Genomic DNA, 20,374 nt, shown 5'->3' on the forward strand with positions numbered 1-20,374 from the left:
GCCTCTCGAGCGCAAAAAATAACTAAATAACAATTTTTACCGTAGAAATGATTTTGTATCCCCTACTAAAACGAGAGGTATTTAAATCGATGGAATAACATCCTTATTCGAGTCAACCATCTCTAGTAAAACCGTACTCTTAAAAGCAGAATGAAATTTCATTCAGCAGCGAAACGATGAAATATTTTAAGGAGAATCCTCGTTTCTCTGCTGTCTGCATAATTCACTCGAATCGAAACATTAAATGGAAAAGCGCGTCGCAGGCCGATGCGACGGGAAATGGCACGCGATTCGCTCTTCCTGATACGCGTTTGCAACAACATAGAGATTGGAGAGAATTCTGAGACGAGAGAAAAAAAGAAAGGGGCAACGATACGTGAAAACAGCGGAACGGAGCGAATGGTGGGAAAAAATAGGGACGAGGAAAGTACGAACTGACAAAACGTTCGTTCGGTGTATTTTTATCTGGGCATATACGGAGCAAAAGCCACCGTCTGCACACGAAACGCAGCCGTGGCAAAAAGTGTGGTTCACACGTGGTTACGACGAATTAAAAACAGAATTCGTGCCTCTCGTTTCGCGGGTAAGTTCTTGGCTTGGAATTAAGCGAAGAGTACAAATAAGCAAATTTGGCCGGTTTGGATGCAAAACTGGAGGATAAACAAATATATCTTTAATTGAATCCCTGTTATTCTACGAGTCAGTCCTGCAATTACTTCCTTTTTTATAAACAGAGAGAAATTTCTAAATTTGCTGAAAGTGTTTGAATTATTATTTGTTCAATTTTATCCCTTATGTTGTAAGTACTGTTGAGAAAGAGTTGAACTTTTTTGTGACTTTTCTAGATTAGGATTGCGGATACAAAATAATTTCTTTTTTATCATAATTTGCAAGATGTAACGAACAACAAATTCGAAGTCAGAAATGTTTTCATATTTCTCTACGAACTTTTTAAAGAGACCAACAAAAACTGTCTATATTCTGAACTGTGACAATATGATATCGATACAATACTGTCACAACATTTATTACTCTAGGTTTCAATTTAGACGCCATGTTAGTTTTATTCTTAAGAATATATTTACAATTTTATTTTATAAATTTACATTCTGTAAGGGGGGAGAAGAAGAGTATCCTCGGTTAAACGCTTCAACAGCTGTCGCTTAAAAAGCTTCTCGTGTTTTTACTTCCTGACGTCTGCCTGGCATAACAGTTCTTTAATCAGGTGTGACAGATGAAGAAACAAAGATGTGACGTAGAACTTCGTTCTGCGAAAGCATTTGTGAGAGCAAAGTGCGAAGGTTAACATTTATCGCGAAAAGATCGCTTAAGCTACTCGATACGTAAATTTAAAGTAGAAGAAGAACGTTGTACGCTGATTTTGCGCAAACTTCTCTTGTTTGAACTATTTTCGAATTTTATTTTGTGCGAAGCCAATGTCGATCATTTGTTACAGTAATAACCCAGCTCATCAGGTGATATTGAGTTTACGAAAATGATAAATCCAAATGACAAGCTGGTTTTAACAAAATATTCAAATGAAACTGGAAAGGAAGTTTTGCGAATGCTGAAGAATTATTCTTCTTTGCAAATGTGTAACTCGAAAAAGAGCTAACTTTTGGTTGTACCATTATTAGATAACATAATGAATGAGAGCGTTCGAAAAGAAGAAAATAATTTAATTAAAACGCGCGTCCAATTTTTTATGGCTGTTAATTAACTTCATAAGTAAAATGAGAAAGATTTCAAAAAGATGACAAGGTTTCCCGCATTTTTTGGCACAAATATAAGTAAAACGAAAATAGTTTGTGAAAACTGATGAACAGTTACCATAAAATTAAAATTATTGAAGGTACTTTGGACGCAAGTTAAATAATATCTTCTACAATTTTGAAAAGATAATTTCATTCTCACATTAAGAAACATGTTTAGACCATATGTAAATTCTTTTAGCGATTATACTTCCTATCTAATCTAAAAATCATAGCTTCTATCTACTATTTAATCCAAAATCACAAAAGCACGCGAATATTAACCTTTCGAAACATTGACACATATAAGTATATTTCGATGTATTAAATTTTCTTTGATTATTCGAAAAATATCGTTAATATTTAATAAACGAAATAGCAAGCATATAATATATAATCAATTCTAATAATTGTATCAATTTAAAAATGCAATTTGTATTAGTTTCTTTTAACAAGAAATTACAGATACGTCCAAATACCTATGAAGAAGTAAACAAAATAGCAATTCATTTATGAGACAAACAGTATCAGAACCTCTGAATCATCAAGATAGAAGAGCAATAAATAACCAGTCGCCATGACGGACACTTCGCGAAACAAGACTGGACGCGCGTCTAACAACCATCAATTGAACAACAAATAAGTGGCACGTTAAAAAATGCGAAAAGGAGAGAATAGTAATTTCCCAATGGCTCGAACAAACGCGTACACGTTCGCTAATGTAGACGCAAGGAACGTCGCTTGAAACGGTGCAACGACTTCGAGCCGCGACGGAAGAAAAAAATGGCGTCTCACCGCGCAGAAAGGCAGAACTTTGGAAGACTCCCCGTGCATCGATCGTCGCGATCTCGCCCCGCGAAGTTGTTCTCGTTCAGGAACAGCCGGTTTATTTGCATTGATCCGTCAAACGTCGAAACGCGTCCGTAACGACGACGAAGACTGGCGTATCCGGTCGACACGGATTTGCCAGCCACGGGAGACACCGATGACGCCTGTTTGTTGTTTCTGTCGCCGCGCACGAAAAGTCGAAACAACCGTGGGGTAAAACGTTCACTTCTGGGTGTTCCACACGGGCGCAGCCGTCTTCGAGTAAATCTCGTTGTCGACGGCCGGAAAGTAATGGGCCTCGGATCGTTCGCTAGATTTCAAGCGAAAAAATCTTTCGCCCCGCGAATCGAGCTGTCCAAGCACCGTTCCGTTTGCGCAATCGAGCCGATAAGTGCAACGAGGGCGGACTCTCGAGTTATTTTCTGCACCTTTCGCGATCATCTACTGCGTGCATTTTTTTCATTCGCGATAGTTTATACGAGGCTCAGAGTCATAATTGTACGCCTCTCTGCCTATCGGACAGAGCATATTTCGTGCAACTCGTGCTTTGGAGCGTAAATTATTTCCTAGATGGAAGTGGATTTTTCCTTCGTTTATTTTCTTTGTACTTGATGCAGTTTCAGTATTGTGTGTATGCAGTATCTTGAAGTAACTTGTGAGTTATCATAGCGTCTATTGACTTGTTTCGTCGTGGTTCTTAGTTCGCAATATATGTGAGACTGAAGAATGTAACTTGCTTTTATAGCAAAAATACAATTTTGTTTGCAGAGAAATTTATTTTATCTACTTTTGGTATCGATGAATGATAGTAATGCGTTTAATGACTATATTCTTTGTGAAATTGAAGAATGTAACTTGCTTTCACAGAAAACATGCAACTTTGTTTACAGAGGAATTTATTTTACCTACTTTTCTTGTTAAACGAAGATAATATATAAAATATAAAAAAATATGATATGCAAAATATTCTGCTCTCTTCTTTCTCATTAACAAAAATTTATAATATTAATAAACAAGGCAACCATTTATTACACAATTTATTACACAAAATTCTTAACTAATTTCTCATCTTTTGTCCACATATCAAATAACTTCTCAAATTGCGCAACATATTAAATAAATTCTGCAATCATGCGATGTGAATATTATATTACACTTCCCAAATGACATTCGTACATTTATCTAGTAGAAATCTCATATCGAATATAACAATATATGTACACTCTGTGGTAGAACACGATAACCAGTAATACAACTTACGCAATTATCATAAACAATGCAATTTATGGGACAGAGAAACATTTCGTCATACTATGGCTATCTTGGTGCAATACAGTTGTTATTCATTAAATATCGTACAGCTTATCTGGCAGTTTTTCGTCTCCTACCGACATTTACCACCATGGAACCACGTCGCAGCGTGCCGTACGCGAAAAACCGACGTTATCGCGGTGACTCCACTCAATTATCGGCAAAAGTCCGCGATATTGATGTCTACTCGAGTAACTGATAATTAACTGGCTGTCGCCAGGCCGGAATTATGTGTCCCGGTTTATTAAATAAAATTCGACAATTTAGGAAGCTCCGCTAATGAATGCAATTTAGTTTCGTTTGCCCGAAACGGTACCAAGCGCTGGGCTGCAAGCACAATTAGCTTAAAAACTCGATAATTAACCAGCCGACCCGGCGGCTGAGTGAAATTTCGCGGGTACGCGTACGCGCGTGCAAGTCGACGTAAATGGGGACAATAAATAAATTTTGCCAGCGAATTTCCACGAAAGAAGAAACGCGATTCGAGTTTTTACGTCGCGTTCCCGTTCTCGGATATTTCGAGTGTCCGTTCGGATAATTTATGCGCTCTATTATTGCCTCTGGATTCGATCTGGTTTTTGAAATATCGAATTTTTCGCTAATATCACTTTGCGGTACTTGATTTCCTTGACTTGAGATCGTTGGGTCGTATGCATTCTTATGGGTCGCTGAATTATATTTGACGTCGTAATACTGTAATGATTCGTAAACTAAAAGGGAAGAATATAATTAAAATTTTTCGTAAATTCTTTTCAGTCGAAGAAATGTTAATATTATTTGTTTTAAAATTAATAGGATTTGTATGGTTTATTAGAATACTAATTAAAAATTAAAAATCAGAAGGAGAATTAATGGTTCCTTAAAATTGTTCAAACTTATAATTAACAATGAATTTTGTACTTTTTTGTATTAATCAATAATCACTTCTTTCGAAGAAAAAATCTTGAATTTGGTTTGCTACTAGATTTCATCTATCATCGATAACATTAATTACCAGTCAATAAATGGAGAACAATAAATTTATAGAAATAAACACAATTTCCTTGGAAATTGTTTATGATATCTATTACACTGATATTGTGCACATTACTATTCGCATCTCTCCAATTATTATTATCGTTTTAACAAACATAACTTAAATTCCAATCATTTTATTCATTTACATAAATACCGCATGAATCCTGAATAATAATCGATGAAACAAATTAACATGCAATAAAGCAATAACAACGCAATAAAACCTCGATCATCAAAACACTTCTCATCCAAAGAAACTTCTCAAACTTCCGCACAAAACTCTTCGTTCAACGTTGACATTTATAAAACGCATAAAAAATAGTATTCCTCAATTTATTATCAATCCGTTCCACTGTCGCGATAATAATAACAATTCTCGATCATCAAAACACTTCTCACCCAAAGAAACTTCTCAAACTTTCCCACAAAACTTTTCATTCAACGTTAACATTCACAAAACGGTTTATAAAAAACAGTATTCCTAAATTTATTATCAATCCGTTCGACTGTCGCGATAGTAACAACAATTAGACAGAATTGATTCGAATCGCGTGGAAAACGAAAGAAGGAGATCTATTCGAACAAGTGGCGAAGGAGTCTCCCTTCGTTCAACGTTAATATTTACAAAACGGTTTATAAAAGCAGTATTCCTAAATTTATTAGCAGTCCGTTCGTCAGTCGCGATAATAACAACAATTAGACAGAATTGATTCGAATCGCATGGAAAACGAAAGAAGGAGATCTATTCGAACAAGTGGCGAAGGAGTCTCCCTTCGTTCAACGTTAATATTTACAAAACGGTTTATAAAAAACAGTATTCCTAAATTTATTATCAATCCGTTCGTCAGTCGCGATAATAACAACAATTAGACAGAATTGATTCGAATCGCATGGAAAACGAAGGAAGGAGATCTATTCGAACAAGTGGCGAAGGAGTCTCCCTTCGTTCAACGTTAATATTTACAAAACGGTTTATAAAAAACAGTATTCCTAAATTTATTATCAATCCGTTCGTCAGTCGCGATAATAACAACAATTAGACAGTATTGATTCGAATCGCATGGAAAACGAAAGAAGGAGATCTATTGGAACAAGTGGCGAAGGAGTCGGTAACATTCAGAATTGGTTGCAGGCTGTTCGGGACGAAGTGCGACAAGTGCAGCGAGTGCTTCAGCAAGGACGACTACGTGATGAGGGCAAAGAGCAAGATTTATCACATAAAGTGCTTTCGATGCTCGGCGTGCATGAGGCAGCTGGTGCCCGGCGACGAGTTCGCTTTGAGACAGGACGGCCTCTTCTGCAGACACGATCACGACGTCCTCGAGGGTGGGAAACTCTGCTCAGGCCCAGGCGGTGTTCCTGGCAGCGAGAACAACAACAACGCATCCCTTATGAATAATAATCATCATCTGCACCCCAACGACGGCTCGATATCAGGTAATGGAAACTCTCTCCTCTATTTTATTGATCCCGAATTGCGCGAAAAGGGACGGGCGTAGCCTGAAACCTGTACTTCGATGCGAAGTACGAATAAAACTCGACGTGGAGGATCAGGATGAACACGTCTCGTGTAATGTGTCGTTTGGTGTTTAATAAGAATTTTTTGGTGTTTATAGTAGATGGTTGAATAGTTTGATAGGTTATAATTGGGAGGGGGTTGTTTTGGGACTTGCAAAGGGGAACGTGTTTATTGAAATTTAGAAGATGTTGAAGTAATAACTATTCGTACGAGTCAGTTTAACTGGTTAAACTTCAACGTTTCGAGGCTAATTTGAGAAGTGATTATGATTTTATAAAAATTAAAGATATTTCAAAACAGATAGTAACTTTTACCTCAAAGTGACCAGTTTGTAAAACAAGAAAATGTAACTTAGCATGTCTGCAAATTTCGAAATTGCTTTCAAATCAACTAATTTCGATAAGCAATAGACATAGAATATCACTAAAAAAGCAACAAATTTTTAGCTATAGTTTTCCATGATTACATCAAGATCGTTTCGTGTTCTTTAAACGAAATACCATATTTAGAAAATACCAATTTCGGTGCAGGAAATTTGAACCGATCTCAAGGCAATCCAAAATCGTCACAACCTGAAACTTTTTAAATAGCTGAAAATCGATGTCTCCATAACCTTACCTCCATCTCTCACGCTTAAATCCAAAATGTCCGCCCTCCAACCCTTAAACACTCAAATTATGTGAAAAATACAAAAGAATCTTAATAAATCCCAACAATATTCATACTTAAAGCAATACAAATTACATAGTCGTCGATATCGTCGTATTCGCTATCACTGAACACAAAAAGAAAAGAAAAAAGAAGAAAATGGAACCAAAGGTCAACGACATCGATCAGACTACAGAGTCCCACAAACGACGAACGACAGTGTCGCGACTTTTATCACGTCGAGGAAAGGGCAGGGCGTATTTGCGGATTACACTGTCTGGACAAGGACTATCAGGGCACAAAGGGAAAATTAGCGAGGGTTGGAACTCAAAGGGTCCACCTGATATAACCGTGTTTTGTTAGGATCACCGGTCATAATTAGGTGTTGATAATTGAAGCCGTTAAGACCCGAAAGGCTTGACCAGTTCCCTTCTGCGGGGCGGGATTACACGGGATTACGGTGTTCCTCGAGCTGGCCGTTCTAATATGCGAGCGCACGCATCCTGCGGATCGGCTGGATTAAATATCTAATAAGGCTTCGCGCGGCTGATAGTAATTCAATTACGCCGCGACGCAGGCGTTATCCTGTTAACGAACGTTGTCCTGGCTGACTTAGCGGTGTTAATTGCCGCGGAGGACACGAGGCTAGCTAATTGGCGAGACGTGTCAATCTTACGCGAGATGTTTCACCGTTCGTTTGGGAATTTGAGGGAATTTTTTGGAAGTAAATTGGTGGGATGCGAAGTTACGTTTGCTGTTAAAAACGAAGTTGTAGCGTTGAGTAGTAACGCTTTAAGAAGTGAGAAATATTTAGTAATTAATAATTATTGATGTTAATATTTATTCAAGGAGTTTGTCGCGCAATTGCAACGATGATTCCTTGTGCACAATTATATATGAGAAGGTGGCACTTTTTTTTCATACGAAACTCCATTTAAGAGACAATTCTTTTGGTACAGGTGTAGTTAAGAAATTATCATTTCTGAACTCACGTTACAGAATATTAATCTTTTATACTGCGAATTATTCTTCAATTGCGTTGCCAACTTCCTACTATTTAAAGTGTTTTATTTCAAGTTTACTTTAATAGACAGTTCCTCGACTGCTATTTGTAAACAATTTTCTTTACTAATTATATTAAATATAGCTCTTCAATTTTGTTGTAACTTATATTTGTGAAATCTATATTTAATTCTCCTTTTTATTCACTCATGTCGAGTCACCTTCCACAAAATTCGAGGAAATTCTATTTGCGATTAGAACGTTGATTTGACCAGAGATGGTGAACAGACTCGATGTTCAAAAAGTTGTTCGCTCGTAAAGCATTTATTGTCACACGTTCGCTCTCACTGGCATTCGAAAATTTTCCATATCGTTTGAAATATGAAGTAAGGATTGAAAGATGTAAGGACAATTTCATTACCACGGTCTAGAATTGATATAGGATATTATATAAATATTCAAAGTCATGAAAAAATTGGATGTAAATGCTATTATTCATGTGAGACTGTACATTGTCAGTTTTACATGGTAATTTTTAAGTCACTGAACAGAACCTTGAAAATGTTATTGCATATTTATTTTAAATTTTATCAAATGCTAGTATTGCAAAGATAAAAATAGACAATTGGATTAATCAGTTACGTTTGTAGCTATTATTAGCACATATTCAAAATTAAAATTTAAAATTTAAATTTCAATTCATATTTTCTGCTTATCCACGGTTGCATGGTCATAAATTTATATTAAATATGAAAATGTGTTCAGAGAATTCTTACAAAATGTTTATTTATGGAATACATAAAATTATTTCTAAAAATATATAAGAGATATGATAAAACCTCACAAAAAATTCAACACAAGTATAATAATTTATCATATCTATCCTAATTTTACATAGATTTGATGGTTTATTTATATTCTGTAGTAAGCAAAATTTAAGCAGGTAGCTATTTTTGTGAAAATCGTCTAATTTCAAGGGATAAATTAATCAACATTCACAAAGTCTCCAAAATCTTTATTTTTTTAAATATTTTATTTCTTTTTAATTGTAGATACCAATCTTATTACATTAACAATGGCCCATAAAAATGAAAAATTCCAAAAAAAAAAAGCCATAACAGTCATATTATTTTAGAGAATAAAATGCATCAGCACACCTTTAACGAATTCAAACAATATGCCTCCACGAATTCGGCTCGAAAATCAACGCGAGTGTCCCTAACCATCTTCAAATCCCAGGAAGAAGCGAGCACCGTCGTACGAAAAGTTTCATTCCCGGATTCCGTGGTTGCACGGCGTCAGAGGAGGCATCCGCAAACTCTACCGAGCTTACACCTCGGCAAACACCGGCGAGCGGGTCGTTCCTAAACGTTTGGCGAGTCGCTGGTCGAAAGAACGCGGCGACAGGAAAGTGCGCGACCGGGCGTCGAGAAGCGAGAAGAAAAAGTCGCCGGGAGTCGTCGTCGCCGTCGCTTATTATTTATACACGGCCGCGTCCGCTATTACTAATTCATTATTTACACGCGGCGGCGATAAATTATATTTGGACGGCCGTTCTAACGACCTGGCACGACGACGGTTAATCGGTGATAATTGGGAATTGTATAGAGCGGTACACAGAGGGCTAGCCTGGGACGTCCTCTCCTAATTACCGCGTAAACAATTTCGTGGAGGTAGCGGCGCGAGCCGCGTAGTTTCCACGGGTGTTTGTCACTCGGCTACCTCGTGGAAATCGTACCGCCTAAAAACAGTCTTTTTCCCGATGCACGGTGCCCGCGGGCCACGGCGGGAGTGGTTTGACAACTCTTTACAGTGGAGCCGAGGTGTCAAATGTAGCACCTCTCTGCCAACTACCGTCGCACATAACTACGCACGATCACCTTCATTCCTTCTTTTTATTTATGGAGGTTTATCCAACTTTTTTTCATCACCTCCGTCCGGGAGTCGCTTCCTTTCCGCTCGGTTTTAACGGGCGGACGGGTCCACGAATTCGGCCGTGCGTAGACTGTTCCCGCGGTATTTTACGCTTCTCGAAGTACAGTTACTGTCGGTCGTAAAACTCTACGCTGTACCCCCTGAAAATTGCTGATATTTCCACTCGACGAAGGTTCTGGACTTTCTATCAATGGGATGCTTCGCGAGCCCTGGAGATGCTACTGCAATTGTTTAGCAAACTCGAACCAAGTGTAGAATGTTAGAATTTTCCTTTGCAATTGTTGCTAGTGCATAGATTTTTCCTTGTCTTTTAATCTTAAGAAATGCATTGAAATGAATTGAGAATCTTTAGAAATGATTTGAAATTCTAAAATTCGAATCTATGTGTAATAAAGTAATTCGAAGTCAGTGTCGAAACGAACCGTCCGCTAAAGTCCAGTTAACGATTAATCGAGCTCCCCTCGTCGAGCAGAAAAGTGTCCTCCTTCGCGGTACACGCGAGAGCACGAGAATTCTTCCAGCCAACAAGTAGCACCGCGAATGCCGCCATTACCCTCTGAGAGACGCGCAGACGCGCGCCTGCGATAGGCAAACAGCGATAAATGACGCAACGCGGCTCGTTAATAATAATCAGTTCCACTCTGCGCAGTGATTTCGTCGACGGTTACCACCGTCGTCCGCCAGCCACTCCCGCGGCAACGTTTCAGCTTTCCTTCGTATTTTTATCTCCGCCCGTACGGGCCGCGGTTCATCCTTTGTCGCCGCTTATTTGGTTAGGACTGAAAAATAGACACAAGGATTTCGTTTGCCCGCTCGCCTTTTCGTCTTACCGTTCGCAAACACTCGGCCCCGCGCGGCTACCAAAAATCCTTCCGAAGGACACCGCCAAGGAAACTGGATCCTTATCGCGGCACGAGTTACTTATTACTCGTTAATTGGGAGTTAATGAAATTCGACGCTCGTCCCTCGTCCAGCCGTTTACATATGGGTTTTGCTGTTTGGCCGGCTAAAAAGTGTCCGAAAGGTTCGTGCCTCTCTTCTACCGCTGTTTTTTCTTCGCCTCCTTCGTTCCTCTTCCCTCCCCCTCCTCCCCTCCCCCAGCCTAGCCACTCACGTTTACTTCTACTTTTTGTATCCACGGCGGGGAGAGCCGTTCCGGAGTCGACCGCGGCTAACAAGGGAGTCCTGGGCCGGGAGGTTCGTTTTATATCCCGTGCCGGTTTGTAGGGAAGTTCGACATAAATATCGGGCAATTTCTATTTGCTCGTCTGGTGATAATGGATGAGATAAACCGTTGTAGTACATGGATATGGGGTGTTCACGCACTTTTAGCGCATATTGAACACTATATACGTATGTTGGTTGAAGAGGAAAAGGAGAGACCTTAGGAGGACGCGCGTATATGGGTTAGCTTTCGGTTATAGAGGATAGGTAACCATAAAGATATTCCCTTGTACCGTCGGATATAAAGAAATTTCATTATCGACGTGCCGCGATACCGTTCGCGATACACATTTCTGTTTTCTTCAATTAACGACCTTGTTTCATCGGGGTGTAACTGTTTTTAGCGCAGATAAAGTGGATCGTCGCGCGTTTTGCGCGTCATACGAATTGCTGCGAAAAAGTGTTCGCCGTATCCGTCGACATATGTCTCGCGAGATATTATTGCGTGTACGCGATACAATGTAGGTTTTCCGTTCGTTCTCACTTTTTGGTGCCATTCTGGTTTGTACGTCGACGAGAAGACGTTCCAGCACCACTCGTATTCGTTCAAAAGCGATCTAATTTTAAATGCAGGACTATAAATACGTTGATACTTAATGCATTAATGAATGAGCTATAAATGTGGATTTAAATTAGATAGAAATGAACGAACATGTTGCAGTAATAAATCAATGGTGTTGATAATTTCTAGTTTCTACGGAAGCTTATTTGTTACTCTATTAATTATTATTTTCGCTTCATTTCCGACGATAAATTTGTATTCGTCTCGTTGCACTTCCGCTCTTCTCAGCCGTTAAAACGTTATCGATGTAACGCGTCGTCTATTTTTTCCGTTGGACCAACGCTACACCCATCTTCCAGTAACTTAAATTGTATTTAAACGGCGTTAGAGAAAAGTTGCTTATAATAACGAATAAACATATTTGTAATCCGTAAATGGTAATTAATTAACGTCATTTTTATAGTCGAATTCATTCGTTGTATTATTAATCGTTACTCAAAGTTAATTTTACGTGGCACTGATGGGTCAGTGCGTGATTTATTATGTTCAGGATGATATTATAATTAAACGATTACCACTAAATAAATAAAATCTAGCGACAAATTCTGTAATGGTACCAAGTAATTTAGTTAATCCATTAATAAGTTACGTGAAGTAAAATTATTTGTGTACATACACGTTAACTTTCATTGGAATTCGTAAATAGTAATGGATCTTAATAAATTCTAAGATTGGAATTCTCAATGTTTAAAAATAATTAATAATAAATCGAACGAACCTTTATAGATTTTGTATAGTTTAAAAATATTTGGATACAGTATTTTCTATTTTAAAATATTGCAATTACAGTGTTTTGTTACAGTACTTGATAACAAAAATTATTAAATGACTTATGAAAATTATTGAATTTGTTAAAATCAAGTTGATGGTTTCGAACTGAGATTCTCTATAATCGATAAAATTGCAGAAAAACAATGCTAAAGTGAAATACAAAATGCACGAAAAGACATATAATAAATTCATATCCAATTTCTAACATATTTTTAACATTAAAGCTACAACCGATTAAAGCAGATATACCAATTTTCCCCGATCAAAACCAAACAACAAATATTAAAAAACAAATGCTCCAAGTGTAAACCAAGCATTCGTCAAACGCATGTAGCAAGAAATTCCCAGAAACGAAACAATACAAAACCAAAAACCCGCAACCCAATCTCCACTGACTGCATAAGTTCTTGACAGTTCTAAAATTAGTGTCAGAGGCTAACGAAAGGAATACTTGGAACCTCTGCTCGCATTTTTCAATCGTTTTTAAACGATTTCCACGGTTCCAACGGCATACACGCAACTGTTGCAAAATCGAATTCAAGCCTGAGCACGATTCCGTGTAAACCGCCGCGGCCCAATCACCGGTCGACGCACGGAAACTTTTTTCGATCGCACGCGATCACCGGTGAGACGCCCTCGGAGACGTCTTTGACCTTTCCCGGTGGACCCGGTACCGATCACGGAATCGTGGCCAAGGTTTGCTCATCGACAATATTGTCTCTGGCCTCTCGAATAGCCAGCAGGCGTTCGTCTTCGCGTTCTCCATCCGCCATGTTGAACCATTATCCGGATCTCCCATTAGCTGGCGAAGAGCGTATTGCAGGACCGGTTAGGGCGATAGTCGCGGCCGGACATTCTACTCTGCATTCCCCTGATTTAGTCGCGTCGCTCTTCCACCGAGACGTTGGCTTTTTCCCAAACACCCGACGAATTAGATTCGACAATATCGCTCTTTGTACGCGAACGAAGTAGTTCCAAATCGTACGGCGTTTCGCTTCGAACACTCGAACCGTCCTCCTCGTACTCGAACCTGATGTTTGCCACGACCTTCGATCGTAAGATGGTTCTGAACGTTTCTTAAGTATCGACTACGTTGAAATTTGTTAATATGATCATTTCGAAGGTTAGAATATTCATATGGAGTTGTTTGTACAGCTTTACTGGAATTGTAAATTTCTGGTAGGGCAGTTAGGTACTCCATGATCGTGTATGGAATAGCTTTTGGTTTCACGTGTGATTTCTCATGCTGTGTTTATAGTTAACTTTGTTCGTTTTTGTCTGATGATGTATTTTACTAAAATGGAAGGTAATTGGGGGAAGATATGGTCTAAGAATTTTTATTAAATTTGTGAAGTATTGATATATATTTTTGTATGACATTAGTAAATTTTATTTATTGTTTAAATCAGGCGTACGGTGATATTTGTTAATAGGGAAGCTGCGATTCCACATAAAATCTAAACAAACACTAGAAATAACAGAAATGGATAATCTATTTTGATCCTAAAATAAATGCATTATGAATCTTCTAACAAAAATGATCGCATATTGTTAGAAAATACAAGGCAAGCAACGCTTCCATAGCTTTCGTAAACTGTAGGCCACCAGTATCCATATATCTGAAATATAAAAAAATTATTGATTTAATCATTAAGCGTTTTAATTTCACTGTGATCCTGTAATGAATCTTTAACAAATCCTAATTTTCTCTTCATTTACGATAATTTTAAAGAACCAAAGGTACACATGCAACAGTGTCCCTAAAAAGCTAAATTACAACAATATAATAACAAGTATTATCCTTTTCAAAACTCACTCAAACCCATTTAGCACCAATAATTATAATTCCACAAAAATTGTTATTTTCAAAAATCAGCGAACAATGGTACACTGTTTAAATCTTGACGAAAGCCGCAAGCGTCTCTGGCGCGAGAGACTCCTCGAAATTGCTCGGTTGGCAAACGGTCAAAAGACGACGAGAGGAAACGCGGATCGAGATCGTGGCGGGGAAATGGAAGCTGGAAAGATTGACGCGTGTAATCGGTGGCGTTGATTTGTTCGCAGACTCCGGGTCCGAGAGTGGATCGCACAAGGCTGGCGTGGGTGGTACTCGAGGGTCGGGCGGCCATAAAAGCGGCGGCGGTTCTGACGGGAAACCAACCAGGGTCCGCACCGTTCTGAACGAGAAGCAGCTCCACACTCTGAGGACTTGTTACGCGGCGAATCCGCGGCCGGACGCGTTGATGAAGGAGCAGCTGGTCGAGATGACAGGGCTGAGCCCGCGCGTGATCAGGGTATGGTTCCAGAACAAACGGTGCAAGGATAAAAAAAAAACGATCGCCATGAAGCAGCAGATGCAGGAAAAGGTAAGCCAGCGAGTTTTCCACTCTTTGACTACTCTTTCACTGTTATCCGCGACTGAACGAGCTTGGAAACCTTGCGTTTGTGATATTGTGGACGCTTGTAAACCTTGCGCTTGTGATACCGTTGGCATTTAGAAAATTTGAGCTTGTAATACTGTAAGCGCTTGGAAAACTTGCAGTTGAATAATTTGCGCTTGTGATACTGTAGGCATTTAAAAATCTTGAGCTTGCGATACTGTAGACGCTCAGAAAATTTGCACTTGTGATACTGTAGGAACTTAAAAAACTTTCGCTTGTAATACTTAAGAAGCTTAGAAAATTTTAATTTGCGCTTATGATATTCTAAACGCTTAGAAAACTTACGCGTTTGATATCGTGTGCGCTTGAAAATCTTGCGCTTGCCACTGTAAGCGTTTAAAAAACTTGCATTTAGAAAACTTGCGCTTGGAAAACTTGCGCTTGAGATACTCCAAACGCTAAGAAAATTTACGTGTTTGATATCATAGGCGCTTGAAAAACTTGCGCTTGCCACTGTAAGCGTTTAAAAAACTTGCATTTAGAAAACTTGCGCTTGGAAAACTTGCGCTTGAGATACTCCAAACGCTAAGAAAATTTACGTGTTTGATATCATAGGCGCTTGAAAAACTTGCGCGTGACACTGTAAGCGCTTAGAAAACTTGCGCTCGAGATACTTTAAGTGCTTAGAAAACTTGCACTTATGATATTGTAGACATTTAGAAAATTTACGCTTATGGTACTGTAGGCGCTTAAAAAACTTACGCTTGCGATATTACAGTCGCGTACACAAAGCTATACAATGTCTTCCATCTATTCAAACGATAAATCAATAAATTAATTTTAATTAACATATTAAAAATTTATTCTTTCTATAATTTCAATTTTCAGCCAAATGCGAATAAAGTAGAAATTATTTCAATTCAATATTAATGTCACACTTGGTAGTATCGATATGACTCGTTGAGGTATTTAAAGCAAGGCGTAATCGTAGGATTTATAGTCGTTTTTGGATGCGAAGTAACTGTTTAACAAATGAAGGTTTTTTATGTTTCAGGATGGCCGTAAATTAGGCTTTGGTGGGATGCATGGAATTCCTATGGTGGCCAGTAGTCCCGTGAGACACGAGAGCTCCATAGGGATAACGCCGCTCGAAGTGCAAGCTTATCAACCCCCGTGGAAAGCTCTCGTTGACTTCGCCCTCCATACTGATTTGGACAGGATGGACCCTAACGCTTCCTCTTATCATCATCTTGTATCCCAGGTGATTAATTACTAATGAAAACTTGAACAAACCGCCATAGCATTTTTATTATTTAATCATTATTTAAATAATAAGCGTACGAATTTTGAAAATCTCTTACTCTATAAAATCATACATATTAATTTAAAATTGAAAGATAACGAATACTTTGCTATTTTAGAATTCTTTATATCCCAAAATATACCATTTAATTTTTTTCACATTAATTTTATCACTAAATAAAGTAGTTCGTGAGTTAGAATGGAATTTTAAAAAGTTAGAATAATAATAGTGGAATAAAAAATTCATTTAGTGATATAAATTACTCGTTCATTTCATAAAGCAGTTTCCTCAAAGCAATTAAATTACATAAATAATTGTTAACATAAAGAAATTTGAAATAAAATTGTAGTAATTATAGTGATACATTTTCAATTGTCACACTTTGAGTATTACAGAAGCATAATTACTTGCATACAGTAACTTGTTCTTTTCTTTATAGTAAAATTCAAAAGAAAACTAGACTAGCAGCAATAAAAATCCCTCAGCTTACTTTTCATATCCATCAATTTACACTTAATATAACTTAACTAATATCCACAGACTTCGTACAACGATATCGTGGAAACGAATAACGTATCGAAATGTAATTTTCACAGCAGAATTATAATTTCCACGGCGGAACTGTGGTATCACCGGAAGTAGAGAAAAAAGACGGCATAGGTGGGTGACAATGGGGTAACAGAACAGCGGAGTACATACGTACAGTGCACGATGGAATTGACTCGCATCGTTCACTAAAACAATTAAATTAACCAACACGACAATCAATACGTTTTAAAAACCAATTTTATTTATAATTAATCTGTTCAGAAATTGCAATAACTCTAGAAAACCAAAAGTATAATAAAATAACGTTAACAAACCATTAATGGTATTTTTATTCTATATAAAAATGATGGTTCACATAAATGACTTTAGAATTCTAATTTTCTCGAAGATAAAACCTCATCAAATCGATTTGCCAACCCAAAATCAACCCCTCTAATACTTGAATTTGAAAAAATCCTTCTCAAACTCAGAAGACGTATAATTATTGCTCGTATAATAAAATTAAATGCGTGACTACGTTGCAGATAAGTAGTTCTCTGGTACCAAGAAGATTCCAGTTCCGTTTAATCAATTTGCCAATCCAAAACCCTTCTAATACTAGAATTTGAAAAAATCCTTCTCAAACTCAGAAGACGTACAATTATTGCTCGTATAATAAAATTAGATACGTGACCACGCTGCAGCTAAGTAGTTCTCTGATACCAAGAAGGTTCCAATTCTGTTTAATCAATTTGCCAATCCAATACCCCTCTAATACTTGAATTTGAACAAATCCTTCTCAAACCGTTTTCAAACTCAAAAAAACGTACAATTATTGCTCGTATAATAAATAAAACTAGATACGTGACCACGTTGCAGCTAAGTAGTTCTCTGATACCAAGAAGGTTCCAATTCTGTTTAATCAATTTGCCAATCCAATACCCCTCTAATACTTGAATTTGAACAAATCCTTCTCAAACCGTTTTCAAACTCAAACAAACGTACAATTAGTACAGATAAGTAGTTCTCTGGTACCAAGAAGGTTTCAGTTCTGTTTAATCAATTTACCAATCCAAAACCCCTTTAATACTTCAATTTGAAAAGATCCTTCTCAAACCGTTCTCAAACTCAAAAAAACGTACAATTATTGCTCGTATAACAAAATTAGATACGTGACCACGTTGCAGATAAGTAGTTCTCTGGTACCAAGAAGGTCCCAGTTCCGTTCAATCAATTTGCCAATCCAAAAGCCCTCTAATACTTGAATTTGGAAAGATCCTTCTCAAACCGTTCTCAAACTCAAAAAAACGTACAATTATTGCTCGTATAACAAAATTAGATACGTGACCACGTTGCAGATAAGTAGTTCTCTGGTACCAAGAAGGTCCCAGTTCCGTTTAGTCTTGGTGATTGGTGAAAAGATCCGTAAACTGTGTCTCGTTTCAGATGCACGGCTACGATCTTCACAGCGGGCCACCGCAATTGCCACCGCCGGGGATGCACGGTGGGCCGATGAACGACGGCGGAGGCGGCGGACCGCCACCCCCGGGACCACACCATCCGAGCGGCGGTGGCCCAGACATGGGACAGCACCCGGACAGCACGGATAGCTATGTGACTTACCTCGAAAGTGACAGTGACTCGCTCCACCACGATACAGGAAGTCCATAGTGTTGTGCAGTGTGGCCAGAACGAAAGTGTCCGCTTTCTTCGTGGTCCTCTTTTAACAAGTGCTTGAAGAGAATCGTAGTCTGCGAGAACAAATAGGTTGACTATGCACGATCTATGAACGAACGGATTGAGCAGGCGGTTCGGAAATATTGCGGCTTTACCGGATGGAGGGGTTAACCCTTTCGCGCCCAACGCGATTTTATATTATTCTTTCGCACGCTTCCGCTTGCGTTAATAAAGAAATATCGGTGGTTTTCAAAAATAGCAATGATTAAATTGCTCCTCTTTGGTGATTCATTGATCGAACACGTCAATGATCGACGAATCTTGATGTTGAAATCGATGCTTCGAGTTTTTAAAAGGTTTGATAAGAGCAATTTTGAATTTGCATTCAAAATAAAATGTCAAATATTGTTTTAGCTATTGTACATCGATATACAATTTTAAATATCATTTTTGTGTGAAATAAAAATTTCATTGATAGAATATTAAATTTAAGAATCGAAACTATTGATTACAATTGTCCACTTTTTACAATCTCATCGAAAAATTCTCATTCATTCTTCATCGAGATGGAGTGAGAACGCACGTATTTACACATTCGTATTAATTTTTATCGATCGAACGAACGAATTCGAATCGACGCGCGGAAGGGTTAAGAAGCATTGATATTTTCGAGAAAAAAGAATCAGGCTAATTCGAGAAACGGTACAATTTCCAGATAAACACGAGCTTAAATAGCAGAGGATCGAAGGAAACGATTCTAGAGAATGGCGTGAATGGAAACGATCGGGAATAATTGTAAAATATGCGAAACGGGAATTAAAAATTTACGTTTCGAAACGATGAGGGGAGACGAGTAATTGTTTAATGTATTATTTCGCGAGATCGCAAGCGTCGCGCTCGATGTTTCGCAAAACTGAACATTTTTATCGCGAATCGGCGAGGTTCAACGACGAACGCGTCCGTTCGCGAGAAATCTCAGGTAGATTGTGTATAATGATTCACGAACGATATCGGCGATCAGACTTGTCGATTTAACGGATTGATCGATCGTTCGTTCGTTGCGAAATGTTTAACGGTATTTAAGCGAGACAGACGAGGTGAAACGGCGATATTTTCAAGTAATGGCTAACCACCACCCCCTGTGAATCGATTTCTTCACGGTAGAGTGTGTAATCAAACGCTTGCGAGTTAAGAAACGCGGTGTATGCGTGAACACGATCGACGATAGACGAGAGATCGTGCGAAGTAGCCGACTATAAGTTGATCGAGTTTCAATTTTACGATTATCATCGATACTTTCGAGTGACGTTTCGCCCTTGCGCACTGAAGTTGTGGGTCGATTAAATTGTGATCGAGGAATTGCGAAATGAATACGTAAGAACGGTAGCTGTATTAATTGTCGACGTTAGGTGGTATAGAGTTATTTAATTATTTAACACGTTAGGAACAGGATTAATTCGTTTCTTCTCATTGTTTACGCAATTTCAGTGTATGCTGATGGGTGAAGGGGTGCAATAAGTAAAAATGTGAATCGTTCTTAGGTCAAGGTGTCGTCTTGTTAATAATTGCGAGATTATTAATCGTCTCCGGTTTCGAACGAATTGATCGCTTACGTATCTTGTACGCTTCCGATGATTCTTTATTTCGAGTTTTATTTCAGCCAGTTCGAACGACCAAAGAGTGTTTTTATCACAAACAGAGAGACAGCGATGGAAATAATAAGGGGGCGCTCAGTCGGTGGCAGAGTTGGGCGTATTTGCTAATCTACGTGAACCACGAATAAGAAAACATTCATTTCGACGATTTTATTAAACGAATCTTTACATTTGAAATGAAAAATTGTATTTTTATTGGTACGTTTGATATGTGTTCAAACAATTTGACAAAATGTTGTTCGAAACAGGATAAGAGAACTTT

General features: G+C 38.2%; 1 protein-coding gene across 1 annotated transcript in view; it reads left to right on the forward strand.

The window, feature by feature from the left end:
- Positions 1-18,558, forward strand: part of Tup (LIM1_Isl and LIM2_Isl domain-containing protein tup) — a 72,428-nt gene extending 53,870 nt beyond the window's left edge. The window contains exons 3-6 of the mRNA XM_076905413.1: positions 6,040-6,344; positions 14,633-14,934; positions 16,004-16,210; positions 18,227-18,558. Coding sequence (XP_076761528.1) covers positions 6,040-6,344; positions 14,633-14,934; positions 16,004-16,210; positions 18,227-18,451 — 1,039 coding nt within the window. The 3' untranslated portion in view covers positions 18,452-18,558. The remainder of the gene's footprint in view (positions 1-6,039; positions 6,345-14,632; positions 14,935-16,003; positions 16,211-18,226) is intronic.
- The last annotated feature ends 1,816 nt before the right edge of the window (positions 18,559-20,374 follow it).

Source organism: Xylocopa sonorina, chromosome 12 (assembly GCF_050948175.1).
Source record: "Xylocopa sonorina isolate GNS202 chromosome 12, iyXylSono1_principal, whole genome shotgun sequence".
NCBI classification, from domain to species: domain Eukaryota; kingdom Metazoa; phylum Arthropoda; class Insecta; order Hymenoptera; family Apidae; genus Xylocopa; species Xylocopa sonorina.